General features: G+C 49.9%; 2 protein-coding genes across 5 annotated transcripts in view; both read left to right on the top strand.

The window, feature by feature from the left end:
* LOC132474469 (dentin sialophosphoprotein-like) overlaps window positions 1-20,588 on the top strand; it is a 20,665-nt gene extending 77 nt beyond the window's left edge. Inside the window, exons 1-15 of one of the 4 annotated variants that reach the window (XM_060075196.1) lie at window positions 1-74; window positions 597-648; window positions 880-984; window positions 1,591-1,743; window positions 4,291-4,911; window positions 5,039-5,122; window positions 5,620-5,784; window positions 6,009-6,196; window positions 6,970-7,031; window positions 9,995-10,109; window positions 10,498-10,636; window positions 12,104-12,641; window positions 13,061-14,779; window positions 15,089-15,187; window positions 18,680-20,588. The exon at window positions 1-74 is cut by the window's left edge and continues 77 nt beyond it. In XM_060075196.1, the coding sequence (XP_059931179.1) occupies window positions 646-648; window positions 880-984; window positions 1,591-1,743; window positions 4,291-4,911; window positions 5,039-5,122; window positions 5,620-5,784; window positions 6,009-6,196; window positions 6,970-7,031; window positions 9,995-10,109; window positions 10,498-10,636; window positions 12,104-12,641; window positions 13,061-14,779; window positions 15,089-15,187; window positions 18,680-18,684 (3,996 nt within the window). In that variant the 5' untranslated portion in view covers window positions 1-74; window positions 597-645 and the 3' untranslated portion in view covers window positions 18,685-20,588. Of the gene's footprint in view, window positions 75-596; window positions 649-879; window positions 985-1,590; window positions 1,744-4,290; window positions 4,912-5,038; window positions 5,123-5,619; window positions 5,785-6,008; window positions 6,197-6,969; window positions 7,032-9,994; window positions 10,110-10,497; window positions 10,637-12,103; window positions 12,642-13,060; window positions 14,780-15,085; window positions 15,193-18,679 lie in introns of all 4 variants that reach the window. The other 3 variants (XM_060075194.1, XM_060075195.1, XM_060075193.1) reach the window with 3 other exon arrangements.
* Window positions 20,589-20,629: 41 nt separating this feature from the next.
* On the top strand, window positions 20,630-22,654 carry LOC132474514 (putative transmembrane protein INAFM2). The gene has a single exon (XM_060075275.1). The coding sequence runs from the start codon at window positions 21,459-21,461 to the stop codon at window positions 21,771-21,773; it is 315 nt and encodes a 104-aa protein (XP_059931258.1). The 5' UTR covers window positions 20,630-21,458; the 3' UTR covers window positions 21,774-22,654.
* The last annotated feature ends 2,169 nt before the right edge of the window (window positions 22,655-24,823 follow it).

The raw sequence follows: 24,823 nt of genomic DNA, 5'->3' as shown, positions 1-24,823 counted from the left end.
GGTCCGAGGAATTGATACATTGGAACGAGTTGCCACATAGCTCCTTGCACTTTTCGCCAATAACTTCGTTGAAGGTAATGAAAATACGCCATTTGAACAGTTTACATTGACTGTCCCACTTCCCGTTTGAATTGCATGCTTTGCCAACTACCTCCAACTATAAAGCACGGCGCTTTATTTCGTGCCACACAACATGGCCCACTTTGGTTAGATAACTTCCCATGTGTGTTCAAAATATAAACCTATATACAGCCATACCCACTGTTTATAGTTCACATCATGGCTAGCATAAACCTGCCAGTCATTGCCACACTTTTTCAGTGCTGTGCGGGGTTGACCATGTTAACTGATACGCACCTGTTTACTAATACGCTATGAGAAGCTTAGACATCTCGAAATGGATTTATTGATTGGCGTAGTTGGTGCCACTTAGGCCTAACGTTACACATCTGCTATGCCATCTATAAATAAGCTTATTCAATCTATTTCTAACTGCTTGAGAGTGTGTCCGAGAACGAATTCGGAGTCGACCTCATCTGCAATGTTGGGCTATTATGTAAGGTTGGCTGCTACAACTTCTTGCCTCTTTTCGACAGGCAGCATATAGGAAACCAACCAGAGAGTCAAGACGGGCTACAAGAAGCCATGGTGAGTGGGAAACCTCCTGAAAACCTGTCACTATATGTCACCGTCTATCAACGGTGTTCATAGTGTTGCTGTCGCATATCAGTCAGCAAATCTAATTAATTACGCTTGGAGGGTGTCCAATGTGGTGCAATGACTTGTATTTGGATGCGAGACTTCGTGTCTAAACGTGTGGTGGTCTGAAACGGTGGTAGATTTGTGCTCATCATGTCTCATGTGAAATCCCCTGGTCAGTCTTCTGCCGTGGATCTGAAGACGAAGGAGGAGAAGGCGGCTGAGCTGGACAAACGCATCGAAGCCCTCAGGAAGAAGAATGAAGCTCTGGTCAAGAGGTACCAGGTAAGAATGGGTTGAGAGATAAACGCACACACTTTCACAACTCTCCCTTTCTCATGCATACGTGCCAATCTTAATCCCAGGCACACACATTTGCATCCCTTTCACATACACCAAGAGACTTTGCATGGACTTTTAGACCGCAAACTCTGTTCTCCCACTCCCTTTACTGTCAGCTCACAGACCAAATGGTTCAGTCGCACATTCAAGAGCATATTTTAAAGATATTACACACTTGCATGAAATGCAAGTGTGTACGTGCATCAAATGCAAGTGTGTGCGACCCAAACACAGCGAAGATACCAAAGATAAAGATAAATTAAATTGGAAGTTTGACTTGACAAACTAATTTTTACTTTCACTTCAGGATTGTATAACTGAGTAAATGTATCTGTTTTTTGGTATATTTTAGTTTTATATCTTTTGATTTGATTGCATCTATTTGATGAAACTCTACATGCACTTTTTTTAATAGATTGAACCAACCTAGATAACTTTCTTTTAGTTGTTATTTTAATTTCTACCCACCAGAGTTCACTAAAACTGACTTTTCCTATTGCCCTGGAGATATACCTTCCCATGACATAATTTCCTAACCCGAACCAATAGGAGATAGAGGAGGACAAGAAGAAGGCGGAGCAGGAGGGCATCGCCGTGACAACCGTCAGAAAGCCCCGCCCCCACGAACCCCACGAGCCGGAAAGAAGGAAGGCGGAGAAGGAGAACTTTTCCATAACGGTGGACCTGTCCAAACCAGCGGGGGTAAGCCATGTCTCGACCCAGCAGTCTTGCTAGGTTCTGAGCTCAGAGCCTGGGCCCGAAACTGAAGGGGCAGAGAGGTTTCTGGCACCAACTTTTACTTTGATACTAACTGATCAAAACCAAAAAGATTATAACATGGTAGGAGTCTTCCAAAGAATGTGATGGTAGTGTTTCATTACTATGATCTTTTCCAGTTGGGACATTGGGACTAGTTTAAATAGCAAGTATGTTCTAATTGGTAGATGGGGCTTTTTGATACGTTTTGCACTGAATGTGGTACACTAGGGAGTAGGAGCGCAGCGCCCAACCCCTGCAGCAGGTTAAAGAATCCCAGGGTGAACCCGGCCTGGTTGACTCCCTGCCTAGTTCATTAGTATGATGATAACATTCCATTTGATAAGCTTTGAGCGGGCATGATGTGGTCGTCACCGCTAGATGGCGCTGTCCCTCCAGCACTTGTATAGTTTTGTGTGGGTGAGCTGGCTCCTAATAGGCAGAGGAGCCAGCTCAGCTTCATGTCCTCTCCACAGTCCCCTGGTCAGCCCCTATGTCTCCCTGTGTCTATAACCCTATAGCTTCATATCATTACTTTGGTTGGCTCTGCAGTATGGTAGCACGTCAGTAAGGAGCAGGTGGAGGTCGGCCTACATCGCCCACAGGTTGTTTGTGGATATTGGGATTCAGACCCAGTCCCTTTCGACTGGGAGTTGAACACCCTAGCAACTGCACTGCCCCCTGCCCTCCCAACTCCTCATTGCGATGCTCACCAGACTTAGTTTCCCTGGTATGGTACGGGGTGGATACTGTGAGATGGAGTTCATCTGGGTGATGGTGTAAAATGAAGCGCCCTAGCATGCTGGTTAAACTCTGCTCAGCCTCATTCTCCCTTCATCCCCCCCCCCAGAGGGATTCAATAGAACTACTAGGTACCAGGGAGAACAATCAGTCTGTCCACTGATTGCAGTTTATACAAACGGCACCTTTCAAACACAGAGGTGCTTCTCAGGATTCACATTCAGAGATGATTAAAAGGACAACAGAAGGGAGATGGGTTCAGTTCTTTCTGTTGGCAGGCGGTTGTGGGATGGTTCACTGAGTTGAAGCGCTGTTTGTTTGCAGCAAGGGACAGTTGGGATGGCTGGACAAGAGCTGGTTGGTTTGAGGTTACTCTATGCTACTAGTACTATTTAGTCATTGAGGTCGTTGAGGGGTTTGCTCAAGAAGGCCTGCAGCTAGACATCAGGGTTCGAACTAACTAACGTGTGTGTGTGTGTGTGTGTGTGTGTGTGTGTGTGTGTGTGTGTGTGTGTGTGTGTGTGTGTGTGTGTGTGTGTGTGTGTGTGTGTGTGTGTGTGTGTGTGTGTGTGTGTGTGTGTGTGTGTGTGTGTGTGTGTGTGTGTGTGTGTGTGTGTGAGAACTGACTTTAGAGCAAAACTTTGAGTGGCTTTTTCCTCAAAGTCCATCATGATGAGTTCCTGTTGTGGCACAAATGAGCGGTGTTGCAGAGCGGACCTGTGATGTCCCCTCTAAAGGTTAAATAGAGGGAGTAGGAGGACGGAGAAGCAGAGACGCTGATGATCTCAACAGCTACTTGGAGGGTGGATTATATTCCATCATATAGCAGCCTCTCTCTGCCTCACCGTTTATCAGCTCATAGACTGCCTTCATTGTAAGCCGCCTCAGTTCATCTTCCTCCAGTTCCCTCCTCTCCCTCGGTTCGGTAGACGGTACTGCCCGGATCTCGTCCATTTACATAATCCATTTTATTCAGCCTTCCCTCCACGCGTTACCGGTCTGTGATGCAGAGGATTAAACGGAGAGTAGTACGGTATTAAACTGTCAGATCTAAGGTTTCTCCCTCCTAATATCCTTCCTCTGTTCCTCCAAGCGGGCCTCCTATGATGTCTGTTTCGCCGTATTCTTGTGTTTGTTTGGTTCTTAGTGATGCTTCAGTTACGCCTGTTTGGTGTGGTTTTCATAGTCGTCTTTTTAAGTGCCGCGGTTTTAAATCTATCATGCATATCTTTAGTGGCTTTTGTTGAAGGAAAATCTTTTGACTTCTTATTAAGCTCCTGTACTTTATGCTGTTACGCCTGAAAAATCCTGTTTGTAATTATTAAAAATCGTAGCTATCATTAGGGTTGGGCGATTAATCAAATTTTGATTTCCATTTTAGCGTCAAACGATCGCAAAATTAATATAATCGAGTTCTCAGATTTTCTTTTAAATTCTTTTTTAAATGTTTTTTTTTTAGAAAAGGCAGACAGCTGGCTACATATCTCTATATAATTTTAGATTTTCTCTTTGACCATTTTGTGTATTTTTTATAAGGCCAAGTTCTCAGTTGCAACGTATTTTTTGTGAGAGACATGCTGAATGAATACAACATGTTTTCAAACTTAAAAAATAATCGTTTGAATAATCGTGATTTCACTATTGACCAAAATAATCGTGATTATGATATCATATGTATTAGATCAGATTGGGCTATTATGGTGGTTGCTGTGCCACCACAACGTTATAAGCTGTGCTCTCCTCCCGCCCCAGGAGAATAGACAGGTCAACGACCGGAAGCACCTCCCGCCGCGGGGCAGGAAGAGCTCAGAGGAGAGAGACTCCCAAAGGCCCCAGGATGACTCCCCCAGGGCCCACCATAATACCCCCAGGGCCCATCATGATACCCCCCGGCCCCACCAGGACACCCCCCGGCCCCACCAGGACACCCCCCGGCCCCACCAGGACACCCCCCGGCCCCACCAGGACACCCCCCGGCCCCACCAGGACACCCCCCGGCCCCACCAGGACACCCCCAGGCCCCACCAGGACACCCCCAGGCCCCACCAGGACACCCCCAGGCCCCAGCGCGATGCCGACAGCCCCCCCAGGAGGATGGGGTCGGGCCGCGTGGGGCGGGGGGGTCAGAGAGGAGGAGGAGGAGGAGGGGGGCAGCGGCCGGAGAGGAGAGAGTGGGAGCCACGCTCCGACAGAACGCCCAGAGAAGGAGACAGCGGGGAGGGGGAGCCGGGCCGCCGGGGAGGGAGGAGAGGAGGAGGTAGAGGAGGAGGAGGAGGAGGAGGTGAACGAGGAGACAGGCCAGAGAGGGGTGAACGAGGAGAGAGGGGAGAAAGAGGAGGTGGGACCCCTGGTGGGTCGGACAGGAAGACCAAGGTGAGCATTGCTTTGTTGTCAGGTTGCACTTTGTACAGCGTTGTACGTTTGTTGTTGTTCATCCGTTGTCCTTTCGATTTTCATAACGTGTGTGTGTGTGTCTGTGTGTGTGTGTGTGTGTCCTCAGGAGTGGGAGGAGAAGAGGAGGCAGAACATCGAGCAGATGAAGGAGGAGATGGAGAAGCTGGCCGAGTACGAGCGAGGACAGGGGGTGAGGTTTACATTAGCAGACGCTGTTATCAAAGCGACCTACAATAAGTACATTTGTCCGAAGTAGGTGAAACAATATATCGCTGTCGGTACAGTAAGGATGTTTAGTGACGTGCATTTTTTTGCTTTCAATTGCCCATTTATGAATATATATGTTGTAATTTAACTTAAATGAGCGCTTCCCTGACTCTCTCCGTCGGATCAGGACGTAGATCTAGATAGCACCACGGTTCAAGTACCACAGCTATCCCCTTTGAACAGAGAACCTTGAAGCAGTAGAACAATATTCGTGATTTAATACTCAATATTCATATTTCTGCCTTCATCATATTGTTTCATACTTTGGTCTGAGGGCGTTTTTTTTTATTCTTTCAATAAACCTTCTGAGTCGGCCCGAACGTAAAGCGGCCATAAGGTTTAGATTTGAACGGTAGGACGGTGATTCAAAGCGCGAGGACTGGCTCCTGGGAGACTTAACGGGGATCCTCCCGTCGTCAGGTGGACGGCGAAAAGCCCGTCCGGAACTTCCTGGACGACCCGCGGCGCTCCGGGCCCGTGCCGGACCTCGACCGCAAGGAGGGGAGCCGGCGCCACGTCCGGAACTGGGGAGGAATGGACTTTGAGAACGTGAAGATCGGAGGAGAGCCCCAGAGGGAGTGGACCGTGAGTGGGAGGCATTTTGGACCAATCCCATTTCTACCCCTTACCCCTTCAAAACAAGGGGAGGGGTAAGGGTAAGGGGTAGAAATGGGATTGGGCCTTTGCATCAGTTGTGGCCTCGGATTATAGTTCCCAAAGAAGTGTCATGTAATTATTGTGTTAACTGACTCAGGACACGCCTCTCTCTCTCTCTCTCTCTCTCTCGCTCTCTCTCTTTCATTGGTCAGAGCCGCCGGCAAGGGCCCGGGGGGCGGGGCTCCGGGGACATGACCATGTCCATGACGGGGCGGGAACGTGCTGAGTACGTGCGCTGGAAGAAAGAGCGGGAATCGATCGACGAGGAGCGGCTGGCGCGCCACCGCAACGCCACGGGCCAATGGCGGAGGGAGTGGGACGCACAGAAGACCGACGGCATGTAAGAGAGAGGGAGGGAGGGAGGGAGGAAGAGGAGGGAGGGAGGGACGCACAGAAGACCGACGGCATGTAAGAGAGAGAGAGGGAGGGAGGGAGGGAGGAAGAGGAGGGAGGGAGGGACGCACAGAAGACCGACGGCATGTAAGAGAGAGGGAGGGAGGGAGGAAGAGGAGGGAGGGAGGGACGCAAAGAAGACCGATGACATGTAAGAGAGAGGAGTGAGGGAGGGAGGGAGGGAGGAAGAGGAGGGAGGGACGCACAGAAGACCGACGGCATGTAAGAGAGAGGGAGGGAGGGAGGAAGAGGAGGGAGGGTGGGACGCAAAGAAGACCGATGACATGTAAGAGAGAGGAAGAGGAGGGAGGGAGGGACGCAAAGAAGACCGACGGCATGTAAGAGAGAGGAAGAGGGAGGAAGAGGAGGGAGGGAGGGACGCACAGAAGACCGACGGCATGTAAGAGAGAGGAAGAGGGAGGAAGAGGAGGGAGGGAGGGACGCAAAGAAGACCGACGGCATGTAAGAGAGAGGAAGAGGGAGGAAGAGGAGGGAGGGAGGGACGCAAAGAAGACCGACGGCATGTAAGAGAGAGGAAGAGGAAGGAGAGAGGGAGGAAGAGGAGGGAGGGACGCAAAGAAGACCGACGGCATGTCAGAGAGAGGAAGGAGGAAGAGGAGGGAGGGTTTCAGGAGTAACACCGTGGTCCGTTTATATAAATCTAATGTTTGTTTGTGTGTGTGCGTCTTCGGAGCGTTAAGCCTGCAGTGTTCTTCACAGGTTCAAGGAGGACGCATCTGCCCCCACAGAGGGCGACGTGCCAGAGCACGGCGACAGGAGAGGCAAGCGCACACACACACGCGCGCACACACACACACACACACACACACACACACACACACACACACACACACACACACACACACACACACACACACACACACACACACACACACACACACACACACACACACACACACACACACACACACACACACACACACACACACACACACACACACACACACACACACACACACACACACCTCATGAAGTGTCTCTGACAGGGTGTTGTTACCATGGTTACACCACACCTGACCCCCTCGAACCACCCTCTCTTCCAGTCTGGAAAGCTATCCCTCTAGTGCACACGCTGACGTGCACTTTCAAACACACACACACACACACACACACACACACACACACACACACACACACACACACACACACACACAGTTGCATGCACAATGTCAATCTATTAAACACAAACTCATGTCAAAAAAAATAACTCACGCACACAGTCAAACTATTATACACACAGCTGCACACAAAGTCAAACTATTAAACCGACAATCACACACTCGTACACACAATCATGCCCCACGCACACACATATTCCCAGAAGCCAGAAAGACGGCCAATAGCAGCGAGTCCTCAGTAGAACTGATTAAAGCCCTTATGTAAATGTGTGGTGATTAAGAGAGTTATGTAAATGTGTCCCACCCCAGCCCGTGAGACCCTCATCCAAGGACAGTGACAGGCCGCTAGAGACCTTAAGCACCTTAGCCTCTCTCTCTCTCTCTCTCTCTCTCTCTCTCTCTCTCTCTCTCTCTCTCTCTCTCTCTCTCTCTCTCTCTCTCTCTCTCTCTCTCTCTCTCTCTCTCTCTCTCTCTCTCTCTCTCTCTCTCCGTGTCTCTGTGTCTCTGTGTCTCTGTGTCTCTGTCTCTCTGTCTCTCTGTGTCTCTCTCTCTCTGTGTCTCTCTCTCCGTCTCTGTCTCTCTCTCTGTCTTCATATTTTCCCTTTTGACAATGTTCTCTTGTGTCTCGTCTTCTCAGTCTGCCTCTCTGTCTCTCTTTCTCTCTGGGTGTATTGTGAGCTGAAAAACTATGGCACATTTTTCGTGGTGTTGTCTTTTTTGTTTATCTTAACAATCCCTTATACAGGAAGGAATGTTAGGAAGAAAATTCTTCATTGTTTTATCACTTCCTTGCTGGCTGAACCTCTACATAGAACGAGAAGGCTATAACTGTCCAGTTTGCTTGTGTTACCTGCCCCGAGAATGTATTCATAGGTTAATGTCTGATGAATAACTTATTTTAGGACGGCAAAGTATTTGCTTTAATTTCGAGCGTGACCTTGAGGAGATACAGGCATCTTCCATGAACCGGTGGGTGTACGGGATTGTTCTAGAGAGGCTTTCTCTTTGAGGGCAGTGTCAGCAGAGGTGGGGGGTGGGGGGCAATGATCCTCGTGGGGAGGGAAGGATTGGCCATGCCGTGAGAGGCCAAGTTAATTTGCGATACACTACAAGAGGAATCCCTCCAGGCGTCTACACATCAGAGAAGTCGGAAGATTGGCATGGCCTCAGTATTAGATTTGAGGCTACAATCCAAATTAAAATCACATAACACCTTTCAATTACAGAGAGGAAGGGAAACATCTCTAGGGGCAAGGAGAATGCAAATTCCTTTAAAATTGAGGTGTAATTATCTAAACAAGGTTTATATCATTTATATATAATTGTGTATTATAATTATGCTTTCATAGTCCACGACCATTGCCCTTATCCAGCCCTGGGCCTCACCACAGTGGATTGAATCTTTTTTTCATTGTGCCACAGCTGTTAAAATCCCTTTATCATCAACCTCTAAGTGTCTGCTCTCATGCCACGCCTCATTCTCCCTCCCTCTCTTGTTCCTCTCTTCATGTCTTCATTTTATCTGCACGCCTCATCCTCCCATTTGGCTTTTTATTCCTATGTTCCCTTCACCTTCTGTCGCTCATCCTCTACGCTTCTTATCGTTCCCTCACCACTCTCCTCCCTTACCTCTCGGCTCTTCTCTCAATCAGTTTTTTTTTTTTTTTTTTTTTTTACTTTTCTCCACTTATCTCTTCCTTCACTTTAATGACATGTCTTTCTCTCGCCGACTCTCTCCGTCTTACTCTGTCGCTGTCTTGCTCTCCCTCTCTCGGTATTGTTCACTCTCTCTCTCTCTCTGTCTCTCTCTCTCTCTCTCTCTCTCTCTCTCTCTCTGTCTCTCTCTCGCTCTCTCTCTCTGTCCCTCTCTCTCTGTCTCTCTCTGTCCCTCTCTCTCTGTCTCTCTCTGTCCCTCTCTCTCTCTCTGTCCCTCTCTGTCCCTCTCTCTCTGTCTCTCTCTGTCCCTCTCTGTAAGTGCCACTCGTCCCTCATGAGTAGCGTGGCTAATAGCTGGTTGACCTTCTGGCCGGGGTCAGACGGGCTCAGTATCTCTGGGCTAATGGAGACTCACAACGGGGCTGGCTGCAGTCTCTGCTAAGCCCTCCACCGTGATATCACCTGAGACCGGCTTTTCTCCTCTTAAAGCTGAATAATTGGATCAAACGTGCGCACAGAGGTACAGGGGACCGAGGCAGATGAAAGGCAAACGCTCTGTCGAGTTCAGTTCAGTTTTAAGAAACCATAACGACGGATAAACACGTCGAGAGACTAGAACAACTCAACGGATTAGACTTGCCTTCCTCTTTGTCTTTAGCATACACCATGTGACCAGCCTTATTATTTCTACAATAATACTATTATTGTTGCAATCCTTTCCCAGATCCCTAATGGCTGCCGCTGTCTATTCACCTCAGACTTTATAACACCGTCTCTGTTCAGGTGATCCCTTGGATAGCGGCGAGGGAGTGAATGATTTAGCTCCCGTCACCGTGAGAGATGATGATAAGGATGCGGTGCGTGTTAAAAATTCCCCCTTTTGTAATGTTTGTTCTGCCTGTCCCGCGCCCCTCGCTCCCTCCATGTTTGTCCATCGCTTGGTTGCCTAGACGACAGCCAGCGCCCGCCGAGGGCGCCCATCGTCGGGGACTTCCTGACCCCTGGCCGGGGGGGCCGCGGGGGCCGGACCCGGGGACGGGACCGAGATCAGCGGCAGAGCTACAGGTGCGTGGGGGGTCGAAGGAGCGGCGGTGTTTCTGTTGAAGGCGCGCGGATGCTGGAGCCGACAGAAACTGACGCAAGCAGAGTACAAAAAGCACATGAATAAAATACAGTTGTGTTGATATGTACGTGTGTGTTTTTATGTATTTATCCAACTACACCAATCGAGCAATTCATTGTGCAGGAGAGAGGGAGGGAGAGAGGGGGAGAGGGAGGGAGGGAGGGGGAGAGGGAGGGAGGGAGGGAGAGAGAGAGAGAGAGAGAGAGAGAGAGAGAGAGAGAGATTCTCTGAAAGTTTAGTTGACCTGAGAAACAGGGTTTACTCCCCCTCTGTTGGGGGTGTTGTGGTTTTGTGTGCGTGCTCATACCCTGTTATTCCCTGATACTACAGCATGCACGACAACCGCTGGGAGGGAGAGCGGGAGGATGAGGCCCGAGAGAAGAGGGACAAACCCAAGAGAGAGGACGAGGAGGAGAGGAGGGAGGTGAAGGAGGAGGAGAAGAGGCCTAAAGTGGCCCCACCACAGAAGGTACTTGGTTTACGACCCTTTATGGATGCCTTTTAGATGTTTTTACACTGCCAAATATGCTTCTTATGCACGCCTTTTTCCCAGCATGGTTTGCGCGTTTACACTGCCCGGGGTAAATTGCCGGCTTGAGCTAGCACCCCAATTTACCCTCCCGGACCCTACACACGGTGGCGGTTTCATTCTGATAATGTAAATGTGATCAGACGGTTCCAGGGGTGGGACTTGGGTAGAGGTGTTGCTGCGTTGTCTAGACGGGGACAACGCAGCGAAATCAACACGATTAGTTCTCACTGGAGAGACCGTGAAATCTGCGAGGTGCTGAACATCTGAGAGAAGGTGTTGCAGTCACAATTAAAAGGAGACGGGGAAAGATGGTGCGATCTACAAGAAAGACGTTTTTTTATCCTCTGGATAAAAACAAGTGGTCAGTAAAATAAAGAATATGATGGCGTTTTTGCACTTGGAAATAGTTAATTGCGTTTTTAGCCTAGACTCAGATTTATACTCATTCTTGCATGCGAGTGTCATGAATCATAAAAAAAATTGGATCGAATTGATTGAATCGGATAGTTGGATAGAATAGATATATTATATGGCTAAATCTGTTACATTTACGTGTTCAACTCTGGTGCTCATGTTTATTTATGTGTGCTGTTCCTTTTTTAAGTAAAGTTATCAAAAATAATATCGTAATCGTTTTGGAGAACATGTAAAACTTGGTGTGCATCCGAAATACTAAGTATATACTATTTCTGTGCAGTGTCTACTACTGGACCGTTAATGTAGTACGTTCTACAGCTATGCGTGGAACGCTTCCGAACACCACCGAAACGGCATCCAGATGTTTGGAGATTACGTATTGGCCGGCAAAATTAAAGTCACCTGCGATAATTTACCGTTGTTGCTATCCCACAATTCAGCTGGAGTCTGGTAACCAAAGAAGAAGAACGCGGCGTTCTCCTTCTTTGGTTACCAGACTCCAGCTGAATTGTGGGATAGCATAGTGACCTACCGTTGTGGCGGTAGTACGCATTCGGAAACTTTTTGCCTACTACACAATGCGTACTGAGCATTCGGACGCGCTATATTTGTGACGTACTACAAAATGCCTACTATATAGCAGTCAAGTATGAGTATTCGGATGCAGCCTTGGACTTAAAACCCTAAAATGATGGAACTGCCAGCTCGAATGTCACCTCCTTCCCCGTACTTATTTATTTCAAAGGTGTTCCACCTTTGCTACCATTTGCATGTTATGTATTACTGATATGTGTGTTAACTCTTGTATTCACTCTCACTACGTCGATGAGCCGGGCCTGGCTGTACAGAATGACCACGTGTTGATAACATAACCATGGGACCACCACTGTGTCATGTTACTCACGGGACACCCCAGAAGCACCCGCACACGGCGGTCCCCTTAACCCCCAATGTGTCCTGTTCCCGTGACAACCCCCGGTACCCCAGGAAGCCAGGCGGGGCGAGGCGGAGGAAGACGAGGATGAGTGGGAGGACGCCAGCGATGGGGAGGACGGCGGCTCGGACGACGACGACGACGAAGGAGGCAGCGAGGAGGGAGACCAGGAGGAGAAGAGGGACGCGGGGAAGGAGGAGACCGCCGCCGCCGCCGCCGCTGCCGCCCCTCCGACTCCTGCCCCCGCCTCGGTGGTGGTGACCAGCCCCAGGGAGCAGCGCACCCCCCGGCCCAAGGTCCAGATCCCCAGCCCCGCGGCGGCGGCGGCCCAGGACTCTCCCGACGGGGCCAAGCCCCTCAGCCCCTTCGCCCCCCCTGACGGCTACCAGCCCGTGACGGACTGGGGGGACGCGATGGAGGAGCAGTCCCCCTGCAGCAGCCTGGGAGAGAGCCCGCTGAAGCCCCCCAGCGCCGAGAGCAGCCCCGCCCAGAGCCAGAGCCAGAGCCAGAGCCGGCGCCCCCAGGAGGGGGGCCGCCGGGGCGGGCGGCGCCCACCCACCGACCTCCGGGAGAAGCTGAACGCGGCCGCAGGTAGGAGGGGGAGTTGAACCCGCCGGGGAATCAGTTTTTCTTTTTTAATTTGTGGACGTGGATTTCCAGCCTGAGCGCTCACGGTCCCCGAGGGCATTGAGTGGAGCTCCTCTGTTTTGTGTGAAGTGTCCTTTGTACAGTCTGTACAGTCAGTCTGTGAAACCAGGATGACAAAGGCTCTGCCGCCCGGCGCTTAGAACCGCTCGTCTCTACCTTCGATCTTCACTCTTGATTTACTGTGTGCCCTCTTCATTGATGTATTCAGTGATTTTGGCTCTCAAATTCACTAACGACCTCCCTTTTACTCCCTTGCCTTCCTTGTTCTCTCTCACCCTTCCCTCTCCTTCAATTTTGTTTTGTCTTTCCGACCCTTTTTTAATCTCTTCCCTCTCCTCCCTGTCCTCCCCTTCTGTCCACAGCAGTGCAGTCCTCCTCTCTAGTGCGGACTAAGGTCCAGCCAACAGTCATTGTATCAGAAACAGACTCCACTCCCTCAGCAGACCCTCGCCCCGCCCCTTCAGTGGTCGTTTCCTCTGACTCCACCCCCTCAGTGGTCGTTTCCTCAGCTGCCTCTGACTCCGCCCCCTCAGTGGTCGTTTCCTCTGACTCCACCCCCTCAGTGGTCGTTTCCTCAGCTGCCTCTGACTCCACCCCCTCAGTGGTCGTTTCCTCAGCTGCCTCTGACTCCGCCCCCTCAGTGGTCGATTCCTCTGACTCCGCCCCCTCAGTGGTCGTTTCCTCGGCTGCCTCTGACTCCGCCCCCCCAGTGGTCGATTCCTCTGACTCCGCCCCCTCAGTGGTCGATTCCTCTGACTCCGCCCCCTCAGTGGTTGATTCCTCTGGCTCCGCCCCCTCAGTGGTTGATTCCTCTGGCTCCACCCCCTCAGTGGTCGATTCCTCTGACTCCACCCCCTCAGTGGTCGTATCCTCTGAGTCCGCCCCCTCAGTGGTCGATTCCTCTGACTCCACCCCCTCAGTGGTCGTTTCCTCAGCTGCCTCTGACTCCGCCCCCTCAGTGGTAGTTTCCTCTGCCCCCTCAGCTGCATCTGACTCCTCCTCCTCAGTGGTAGTTTCCTCCGCCCCCTCAGCTGCCTCTGACTCCGCCCCCTCAGTGGTCGTTTCCTCAGCTGCCTCTGACTCCGCCCCCTCAGTGGTCGTTTCCTCAGCTGCCTCTGACTCCGCCCCCTCAGTTGTCGTTTCCTCTGACTCAGTCCCCTCAGTGGCCGATTCCTCTGACTCCACCCCCTCAGTTGTCGTTTCCTCTTACTCCGCCCCCTCAGTGGCCGATTCCTCTGACTCTGCCCCCTCAGTTGTCGTTTCCTCTTACTCCGCCCCCTCAGTGGCCGATTCCTCTGACTCCGCCCCCTCAGTGGCCGATTCCTCTGACTCTGCCCCCTCAGTTGTCGTTTCCTCTTACTCCGCCCCCTCAGTGGCCGATTCCTCTGACTCTGCCCCCTCAGTTGTCGTTTCCTCTTACTCCGCCCCCTCAGTGGCCGATTCCTCTGACTCTGCCCCCTCAGTTGTCGTTTCCTCTTACTCCGCCCCCTCAGTGGCCGATTCCTCTGACTCTGCCCCCTCAGTTGTCGTTTCCTCTGACTCTGCCCCCTCAGTTGTCGTTTCCTCTGACTCCGCCCCCTCAGTGGCCGATTCCTCTGACTACACCCCCTCAGTGGTCGTGTCCTCTGAGTCCTCCCCCTCAGTGGTCGCTTCCTCGGCCCCTTCAGCTGCATCTAACTCCGCCCCCTCAGTTGTCGTTTCCCCTGACTCCACCCCCTCAACAGCCCCTTCTGTGGTGCCTCAACCTGACGCCTCCGATGATTCTGACTCCTCCAACTATGAGAGCGACTTCTCTTCAACATCATCTGACCCCGCCCCCTCTGAGGTGTCTGACCCCGCCCCCTCTGAGGTGTCTGAGCCCGCCCCCTCTGAGGTGTCTGCCCCCGCCCCCTCTGAGGTGTCTGCCCCCGCCCCCTTTGAGGTGTCTGACCCCGCCCCCTCTGAGGTGTCTGACCCCGCCCCCTCTGAGGTGTCTGACCCCGCCCCCTCTGAGGTTCCTGACCCCGCCCCCTCTACAGTATCTGCCACTGACATGGAGGTAGCGGTTGTGGAGCAGGATGCACCTGCTACACCTCCACTGGGTAAAGAACTGCAAAAATGGCAAAGAACAAATCACATATTTGCTTGCATTGAATTAACGCCTTGATGGGTGCAACAGAAAGGTTATTGTCATCATTTTCTGGGAAACATTTAAATCCTACCCAGCTATTGCGTGCAGCCAAATCTACTTGTGATGTCACTAGTGGATCGATTTTGAAATGGCATGTAATGACCAAGCGGCATTACTCGTGGTGCTAGAGAGTGACACGGTTAAACAAGGGAAGATGTTAACCCATGTTTCCGTCTCCCCTTCCTCCCCACCACCTCCACGGTCTCCTCTACCCCAGCAGGAGAGACCACAGACCTCCCAGCGCTGACTGACGCCGCCACCACCGAGCCAGCAGGGGGCGACCAGGACGCACCTGAACCCTCCGTCATCGTGTCCTCAGGTGCGGTTCCACATCAGCCACTTTCAGACGGGTCATGTACCGGAAGGCCGGTCTGACGCTCACTTGACCCCTCCCGCACGCCCCTCACTTCCTGTTTCCTGTTGGTCTAATCACAGAAAGATCGGGGTTGGTGTCCTCCTGTTGTGTGTGTCTCCCGCTCACTGTCCGCAGCGTTCGTTGTGTGTCCCTCTAGGCCACCGTACCAGCGCGACCTCTGCTCCCCTCTTAGCGTGCACGCGCCAGCCACAAACACAAAGCACTAGGGCTGGCTATTGCCAGGTACCACACATTCAATTCAATTTGATTCTTTATTCGATCCGATTTCGGTTTGATATTGATCCAATTGCTTCGATATCGATTCCATAATACGTGCAGATGACAAAAATACCTAAATATCATAAAAAATGGAATACACCATTGTATAGTATTGTTCCTGAGCTAAACTTGCAGCATAAAAGTAATAATGATGACATGGACATACTCGCTTCTAGATTACAATGACGTGAGTATGCTTTTTTTTATTTTTTTTATGGAAATAATCGATTTAAAAAAAATCTTAATCGAAATTGAATCAAGAACAAATAAATTGCAGTGCGCACTGATGAATCGATATTTTTACCCAGCCCTACTGAGCACCACGTCAAATATTGTTTGTTTGTACGTCACCGCTTGGCTTTTGGGATCCGATCTGCAAATTTGTCCAGACACTTTCCTCATTCCCCGCCCGATTGGATCCCTTCTACCTTGTGGAAACTCCTCCCCCTCCCAACTATGCTCCTCCCACCCCGGGTGGCTGTCGTCACTCACCCTTCCCTCTGTCGTGGTGCTGCCTCATCACTGTGCTGTAAGCCCCGCCCACTTCTCCTCGTCCTATCCAAGAGCGGTTCTTCCTTGTGTGGTGATCTCTGGTTCCCCTGTGAGTGGTTGTAGCATGGCATGCTGCCTCTCCATCCGCTGTATGTGGTGACTAGTGCTTCCTCTCTGCCTCTCATCCGCTCCCACGGTGGATGAACCCATGACGCCATCACCCACAATGGGCTGATTTACAAATGGCGGATCATTGCTCTAACTGAACTAGCATGCAATTAGTAGGAAGTAATGGCTTCCAGATTGAGATCTAATGATGTGTCCTCCATTAGACACGTTTAAAATGCCTCAAAAGTGGGAAACCATTGGGCTTATTGAATATCAGCCCTGCTTAATGATACTCTTGCTCTACGATTTCCCAATCACTGCTATTGTGAGATACTAGTGTTCTTCTTGAGCTTAGAATTGGATCAATATCTAATTAATATTCTAATGAGGAAAGCTAAGGGGAGTGTAAGGATAAATGGAGAGTATTCGGAGGGAGAGACGACCCGGTTCCTTCTGCCTTGAATGTAGCTTGAAATCAGGCTTTGCTTGCTTGGCTGCTCCATTACCATCTTTGCGAGCAGAAACTACTTGAAAGTTGTGTGTTGCTCGTGTCTTTGAATATCCATTGTCATGAAGTGTGTGTGTGTGTGTGTGTGTGTGTGTGTGTGTGTGTGTGTGTGTGTGTGTGTGTGTGTGTGTGTGTGTGTGTGTGTGTGTGTGTGTGTGTGTGTGTGTGTGTGTGTGTGTGTGTGTGTGTGTGTGTGTGTGTGTGTGTGTGTGTCCCATGATTTATTTTTGTGATCCAAACATGGAGATGAATGTGCTTACCAGAATTGATTGTTGTTATTTTAAAGGGAACATATTATACCACCAGGTGTGAGTGATCAGCCTTAAAAGCCGTTTTGAAAATCTGCCCCATATGACATCACTAGTGGGCGTGTCCATCTAGATCTGTGTTGGATAGATGAGCAACGTTTACTTCAGTCCACTGGGTAGGCTGTTAGACTGCTCTATCCAGCACAGATCTAGGTGGACACGCCCACTAGTGATGTCATATGCGGCAGATTTTCGAAACGGCTTGTAAGGCTAATCACACTCACACCTGGTTGTATAATATGTCCCCTTTAAAATGAATCGATGTGGACACACACACAGCAGCAGTGTTGTTTATTTACTCTACTATTACAACTAGAAATTGTACTCATAGTTTTGTCTTCATTCAGATTCATAGCTAGCCTGACATCACCAGATCCATTCTCAAAAGAGTATTACTCGCGAACCTCGGTTAATTTTAGATTTCCAAGGGACCACGGTCCAAAAATGCCCCTGGACCCAATTGGAAAGACCTACAAACACAGCAACTTAGTCTGATTCTACCTAACAGTAGAGACTTTAAATGTTGAGGATCTGGATAGGTCTACAGGGAAGGGTGGACCGCCCAAAGACCGCCACACGTACGCCGTCCATTAGCTTCTCGGCCCCTAACCATCCATTAGCTAGTGTTGTCGCTCCCTGCTAATGGCAATGGGAGGACCATAGCGGTTAGCATTATCAAACATTTGACGTCTCACTTTACTCGCGTTTACGGCTGGATCCAACATTTTGAGTGGGTCATTAGTGACGCTGGCGAGGCGGCAGCGTGTGGTGTTTACCGTCTCCGTGAGGCCGGCGCTGCTGCAGCGCCAGGGTGGGGCCCAGGAAACGAGGTGAATTAGAGCAACAATTACGCCCGTAAAAGGTTTTTTTTAGAGGGAATGAACCGCAGCAGGCTGGACAGATGACGGGCAGATAGGACGGAGGGCCGTTTGAAGGGCTGAGGTCTGATTGAATTACAGCCTCACGGATCGGATGACTTGAAGCACAGCCGTGGTTTATGATGAGGGATGTCAAAATCCCCCCGAGAACCAGTTGTCGATTTGTTTTGGCTCCGTATGCTTGAACATATGCCTTTTCTGGATTTTAAATCGCTATACAAAGATCTATTCATTCAGAAGGGCAGCTTGCAGACCACAGTCACAAGCGACCGTCTGCAGAATAATAATTATTGTGGGAATTAAATTTAATTTGACTGGATATTAACAGGATGTGATGGGGGTTTGTGTTGAATCAAGCAATCCAACCCGCTTCCTGTTGAGGTCATCCGATGGACTGACTCGATTATGTTTTCGAGCATCCTCTTTGTCATGTTCATAAGCGAGGCGTTGAGACCTGAGCTGACTCCCTGAACAGTTTCCTGTGTGGTCGACATGAGGACGGAAGTGGTTATCCACTTGACTCGTGGGTCGGTGTGTGAACGCCTCGCTCCAATAGGAGCGAGGGCGGAGGACAACCTGCTCCCATGCTTAAACTGGGTCGCGACCAAGGAAGACTTAAGAAAGGTCGCCCTTATGAAGGGACAGTCAAATGCACTTGGAAACACTTCTTGTTTTGCCCCCAATCCCATGATGCACTCTGATCAAACCTGGGCCCATCAGGAAGATGGGCACCCAACACTTCTTTTGGTCAGAGGTCATAATAGTGATACTAAACTGTTCGCACAATCGTTAGTATGAGATGACACACACACACACACACACACACTATACTCTATGCCTTACCCTCAATGCCTCCCTCCCCCCGTGTGTTCTCTATCGACAGGCTGAGGTTCCCGGGGGACCCCCAAAGACACCCTGCTAAGGTTCCAAAGGAGAGAGTGATGGAGAGCGGAGAGGAGGAAGGTTGGCCCGCAGCAGAGTGACGCTCATGGACTCGTAGCATACTGATCATACTGATCCCGGCAGGTCAAGGGACTGGAAGGGGTCACCATCATCAATGTCACTACCATGATGTCACTACCACACTGACATCACCACAATGTCACTACCATGAAGGGGGCCCTGTTGAGTGACATCATGGACCAAACTCTACTTTGACTGTGCTGTCTCCCCCCATTATGCCCTCATTTTTTTCCTCTTGAGTTGTGTTTAGGCAACACTAGCCGGTGGAAGACACTGAAGCCTTTCTTTTTTAATCTATATATTTTGGAAAGCTTTCATCATCCTCCGCATCCAGGAGAAAACGACTTTTATCTCCCCATATCTGCAAACGAACGGCGTGGGTAGTGGTGTGTATTTGCTTTGTTCTGGCCGCACACTACTGCAGTAACGGCCGCACGGGAAGTGACTGAAGTCCTAGGAATTAAGTCGCCTAATTGGCTCTTTGAGGCTGAAAGACGCCCAAACATTTTTTTAAGTCTTCGCTTGGTTTTAATGAGTTTAATGAGTTTATAAAATACCAAATGTCAGTTAATTTTTAACAAGAGCTCTCTCTCTCTATTGATGAATAATTGTCCCCACATGTGCTGAATGTGTGCATTGGTGTGTTCCCAGATTATGAAATATGTTATGTTGCTATATGTGGGTGAAAGAAATTGAACACGGGTTTGGAGGGCAAAACAACTGAATTTGGCGCTGTTACCCCTCATAAATATTTATCTTCAGTTTTTGTCTGAAGCAACTCTAAACAGATTGGAGTTATGGGTCAATCATGAAGACTCTAGACTGCTGCTGTCAATGGGCCTCAGTCAACCGGCAGCCATCTTGGTTCCAAAACGCTAGCAGGGTATTCGAACGGAACACGGAATTCTGCGTTCAGTTCCATCACTACAAGTGTTTAGAACAAGATAACCGCCAGGTGAAGGGGGGCCAACAAACCTGTGTTTGCGGGAATGGATTTTTATTTAAACTAAACAATCATGCATCAACCAGGTCAAGAATTTATCCATTTTTAAACTTTGTCGTTTGCTTTACGGTCTGCTATACTGAGAAAATCCTTCTCATGTGGAGAATATGAAATATTTTTTAGCCAGGGGAGGCAATTTATTTAGAAGCATTTTTTTGGTCTAATCAAGTTTACTGATTTTTACAAATTGCCTCCCCTAGCTTTAAGTGCTGTGTGAATATACGGCTATTCTTACGTACTGACAGGTGACAGTGGTTGAAACCTGACTTGACCTCAGCATACTACAAAGTGCTTTAAGATGATACTTTTTTACTACATTTTAATAGGTCTAGCTTTTATTTTTAATGAGGGTCCTGTGTTGAAATCGCATGAAGACACTGTTTTGAAAGATGGAAAATCGATCATGTTCTATTTGCTGTAAAGATGAAGTGGGTGATGTCATTAAGACAAGATGTGACATTGTGTCAACATTAATGAACATTCCACGCTTTATTTGTGGCATGATGGAGCAGATGATGAAAGGACCTTTCAGTGCTCTTAATTTGGTGGCCATTTTTTATTTCTTAGCTGTTAAGACTGGGTGATTGTATTTGAAGTCATCTGCATTTCAATGTAACATCAGATTATAAATGTCTTCTTATTGGATCCTGCAATTAATTACATTTTTGATGATTGGGTTTCAAAGGAATGGATGTTGAAAGTTTTACTCTTTTTTTTTTTGTTGCCTCTTGGAGCTGTCTGATGTGCAAGCTTATCCATTTTATGTATAGAAGATCACTGCTTGTACTGTTTAAATTCAATTATCCAATAAAATGATTGCTTTGGAGTGCGTGTGTGTGTGAGAGAGACAGACAATAGTAATAATGTAGCAAATACATTTCTAAAAATGCGAACTATGACTTTTTTTTATAGGCTATATATAAACATCTGCAAGTTCTGACGGTGATCTCGTGTGCTGGTCGTTCTCGGAGCTTTTCAAATCGTTTTCCTACGCGCACACACTGTGCGCGGTACCTCCTTGATACGCCTCTCCGACCTTGAGCTCCGGGAAGGTGAGCCCCCAACCCGCGGCTCCTGGGAACGCGACGAGCAGGTCGCACTCGAGTCGACGATGGTCGTAAACGTCCTCCATAAATAAGTCATATTGATGTACGACCCGTCTCAGACCCCCAGCAGTACTGAGAGTTATAGTACGCTATGTGTCGGAGAATGGGCGAGTTACTGCTCTATAGGAGCCACATAGGCCTATATCAAGGAAATGTATTTGAAATGGGGAAACTGGTGATTATGTGACTGAATACCGCCCCCTCCCCTCCCTTCTTCATCTCTCCTCCTCCCCCCTCTCCCTACCCCTTCCTTCTGCGGGACGTCTTGTCCCAAACTATAACCCAATCGTTGCGTGTTGCGTACTTTCTGCTCCGCCTCAACCTGGATCCAAAGAAGGAAGAAACCCCACCGGGTGCACATCTTGTGCGCAACGACCAGCAGCGCAGCACAGCTGTACGGTGAGGGAAGGGTGTGTGTCCGTGCGTGTGTGTGAAGCTGTCCGGCCGTGACCGACCCAGTTGCGGTGCAGTGTTGTCAACACTGCCGCACTCTCCGTGACCGGCTTGGAGAGAACCAGGACCACAGCTGGAGCCCCCCTCTCCCCGTCTTTGGCTATCCCTATCAACCGCTGGCTCCAGTTTGAGGCACCATGAGAGCGGTGAGCAGCAAGCAGGGCTCCGCCGGCGGCAGCAGCAGCGCCGCGGCCACAGAGAAGCAGAACGGCGGGGACATGAAGCGCAGGCCCAGCTACCCGGGAGACCAGCGGGTGAAGCACGCCAACCTGTCCACCAAGATCTGGGTCAAAGTAGCTATGGCCATCGCGTACTTCCTCTGCGTGTCCGTCGCGGCGTTCATACTGGTCATCTACTACGTGTTTTTCTGGACGCCGGATGCGCATTACAACATCACGGGCAACGGCACGGACCCTCCGAACCGCACCGACTGCGCTCCGAGGTCCGGGTGACCGCCGCTCCGCGCCCCGGTCAGCGGAACACGGGCTGCCGTGTCCCGCTGCGGCTCATGACGGACACCGGTGACACGCGCGGATTTCTATAAGAACGCTCCGTCCTGCACCTGGAGTTGGGGATGCGACTGAAGAAGAGCCGATGCCGCTGGCGGGGGGGGAGAAGGGGGTCGCGGAGCCAGGATAAGTGCATCAGTGCTCCGCATGCAGAGGGGGGGTGTGTGTGTGGATACGGACTCGCTTCACACACAGGCACGCAGTCCCCCTGACATTATGGGATGTTTATACTCTGCACTGAGCAACTCTCTTTCCACGAAGAAGACTGGGGATGACACAAACACACACACGTATACTGTAAGCCGACTTTCTCACACACACACACACACACACACACACACACACACACACACACACACACACACACACACACACACACACACACACACACACACACACACACACACACAGTCACACAGACACACACACTGTGTCCTCCACTGTGCTATGTATCTCCACAGCACGGTGCTGTGTTTTCATTCAGGTATTTAGAGGAATTCAAAGCGATAAAGTACTGTAGCGGTAGCAGTATAAGTAGCCTATTCATATAGACAGCATCGCCGGTAGCTTGTAGTAGCTATATGAATGCACGGTGGTCACTATGTATTATTTCAGATGCAACCGTTTTATCGTTCACAGCAACTTTTAGCCTACCACATGACATGACGTGAGAATAACCAAACGCGACGTCACGTGTTGACCCCCGAGCCTCGGCTCGGTTAATCCAGTCCCGCGACCCGGACGCTCTTTAGACTGTTTTATTGACAATGTGTAGCCTTCCGGGTTTATTGCTATAATATGATAAACTATGCATTATTAGCCTACTCTGGAGTATGTGTCTTTATTGTGGAAATGAAAGAGATGGGAAGATCAAACCACTTATTTCGCAGCTCATGTAGGAAATCTTCATCAGGTGTTTCAGGGGGAAAAACAAATTCAACAATTCGATGCAACAAACAGGCCTGGGGGGTCCTGGTGTCTCCATTTTATGAACTGCGTTTTGTATGCACTCACACCTCCTCCAACATCACATCCCACCCATTCCCCCGGGTGAAGCATTCTAGTTATTTGGTGTAATGCAACAGCGAATTGTTTGTGTGTGTGTGTGTGTGTGTGTGTGTGTGTGTGTGTGTGTGTGTGTGTGTGTGTGTGTGTGTGTGTGTGTGTGTGTGTGTGTGTGTGTGTGTGTGTGCGTGCGTGCGTGCGCGTGCGTGCGTGTGTGCGTGCGTGTGTGTGGGCACGTGTCTGTGTGTTTGCCTGTGTGTCTGTCTGTGTGTCATTCATCAAAATGTACCGCGGAAGTTGCCAGGATGTCTCTCAACACCACCCTGCTCTCTCCCTCCACCTCCACATCCTTTTCATCCGGAGTGACAGCGGAATTCTATACTTTTCCCTTCTCCTCCCCGCCAAAACCAGCTTGAACCACTCTTATGCGAATATCCATTTACTCTCCCCTGGATTTGGCGTGAAATGAAGTCCCCTATATAAGCAACCACATGTCATGCGTGGCCCCTCAGTGACCCCTGGCTGAATCCCGGACAATTCCCTTTTTTATGAGAGAATGTTTTGTTATTGTTGTTGTTTAGGGTCGAGCGCAGCTTTGAACAGACTAAAACGTTTAGTATCCTATCCTAGATTTATTTCTTGTATGTTTCCCCGAATTGCTATTTGTCTTACCTTGGTCCTCACCACGGCCGACGGGACACACTCTCGTTGGGGATTGACTAATCGCGATGCACAGCCTGCGCTGCACAGTCTTTAGCCTGCAGCAACATTCGTCTGCTGCCCCATCCACGATGCTCAGCTTCCCTGGTCAACAACACATTAAGTACTTGATGCATCGTCGTCCAGGGCAGCTCCACGGGCCCAGTCCAGTGTCGCCCTCGCGAGTCGCGCATCCTTGAAACGTCTAATGCCGTTCAGTTACCGCCACATGTGATATTATCTACATTTTATGAAGCCTATTCTAATGAATACATTAAAATACGTAATTTTCTTATTTTTGTCTTATCTCTGTCTGATCTGGTCCACACATTTGTAGCACAGGTCATTAAGAACAAATTATTTAGTCATAGTTTTATTAAAGCCATATTTCAAAGTTGTTGAATAAACCACACAATCTGAGGAGTCCTCGAGTCAACGTACATGCACACGTGCGTGCGTCCGCTCACACCTTTAACCGAACCATCACGTGCATACCCGATGCAGGTGCAGCGCGCGACGAGCCTCCAGCACAGCTTGTAATTGGATGCTTGCTGGCGGAGCGCGCGCTGCTGAGCTAGCAGTTCAGCACTGCAGCATCAAGCTCTCCCCGTGCCAAGTCCCAGCTCTTTAACGGCAGGGAGTCGATATTGGTCAACGGTTACGGAACAGGCGGGGAAGCCGCATACCTCTTTGCAACCCCCTCTGCTAAAGACATGGCCTAAACTATACACTGCTACATATATATCAATACAGAGATAGGGTACAAATATGATGAAATAAACATATCCTTTCGTATTTGAAACGTTATATTGTGTGTCTTATAGTGGGTAAATATCATGAATTCCCCCCCCCCCATCCCCCAATCCCCTTTTGTGATTATATAGCATGGCGACGTCGCCTGCTATGATTAACGACTCGCGGAAGCACTGCGGTGGTCGTCGGGTTCAGCTGTATCAGAAGCAGCTGGTATGAGAGACTGCTCTTTTATCTTTCTGCAAAACGTTTTTTATCAATTCCAATCATAGCCATGGACGGATGACCCATTAGAAAGACCCGGCGCAAGCCCAGCGGCCTCCAAGAGTTTGACCGGAGCGGGAGGCATGGACTGACGGCGGCTCTAGGGTCCTCGCAGTCGAAGAGCGTATGAGTCATAGCCCCAGCAGAGCTTCGAAAGACCACTGCACCAGCCCCAGTGTGGACCGTGAGACGGAGGTGAAGGTGTGTGTGTCACGTGCCCCCGAGAGGCCTCGAGAGGCCGCTCAGCTATTGAGTGGAGCGGCGTCTCGCTG

The sequence above is a fragment of the Gadus macrocephalus genome, chromosome 16 (genome assembly GCF_031168955.1).
Source record: "Gadus macrocephalus chromosome 16, ASM3116895v1".
NCBI lineage: Eukaryota > Metazoa > Chordata > Actinopteri > Gadiformes > Gadidae > Gadus > Gadus macrocephalus.
This window is presented reverse-complemented; position numbering and strand designations above follow the sequence as displayed.

Coding starts and splice junctions, on each gene's coding strand:
- LOC132474514 (XM_060075275.1), top strand. CDS start 21,459: ATGAGAGCGGTGAGCAGCAAGCAGGGCTCCGCCGGCGGCAGCAGCAGC.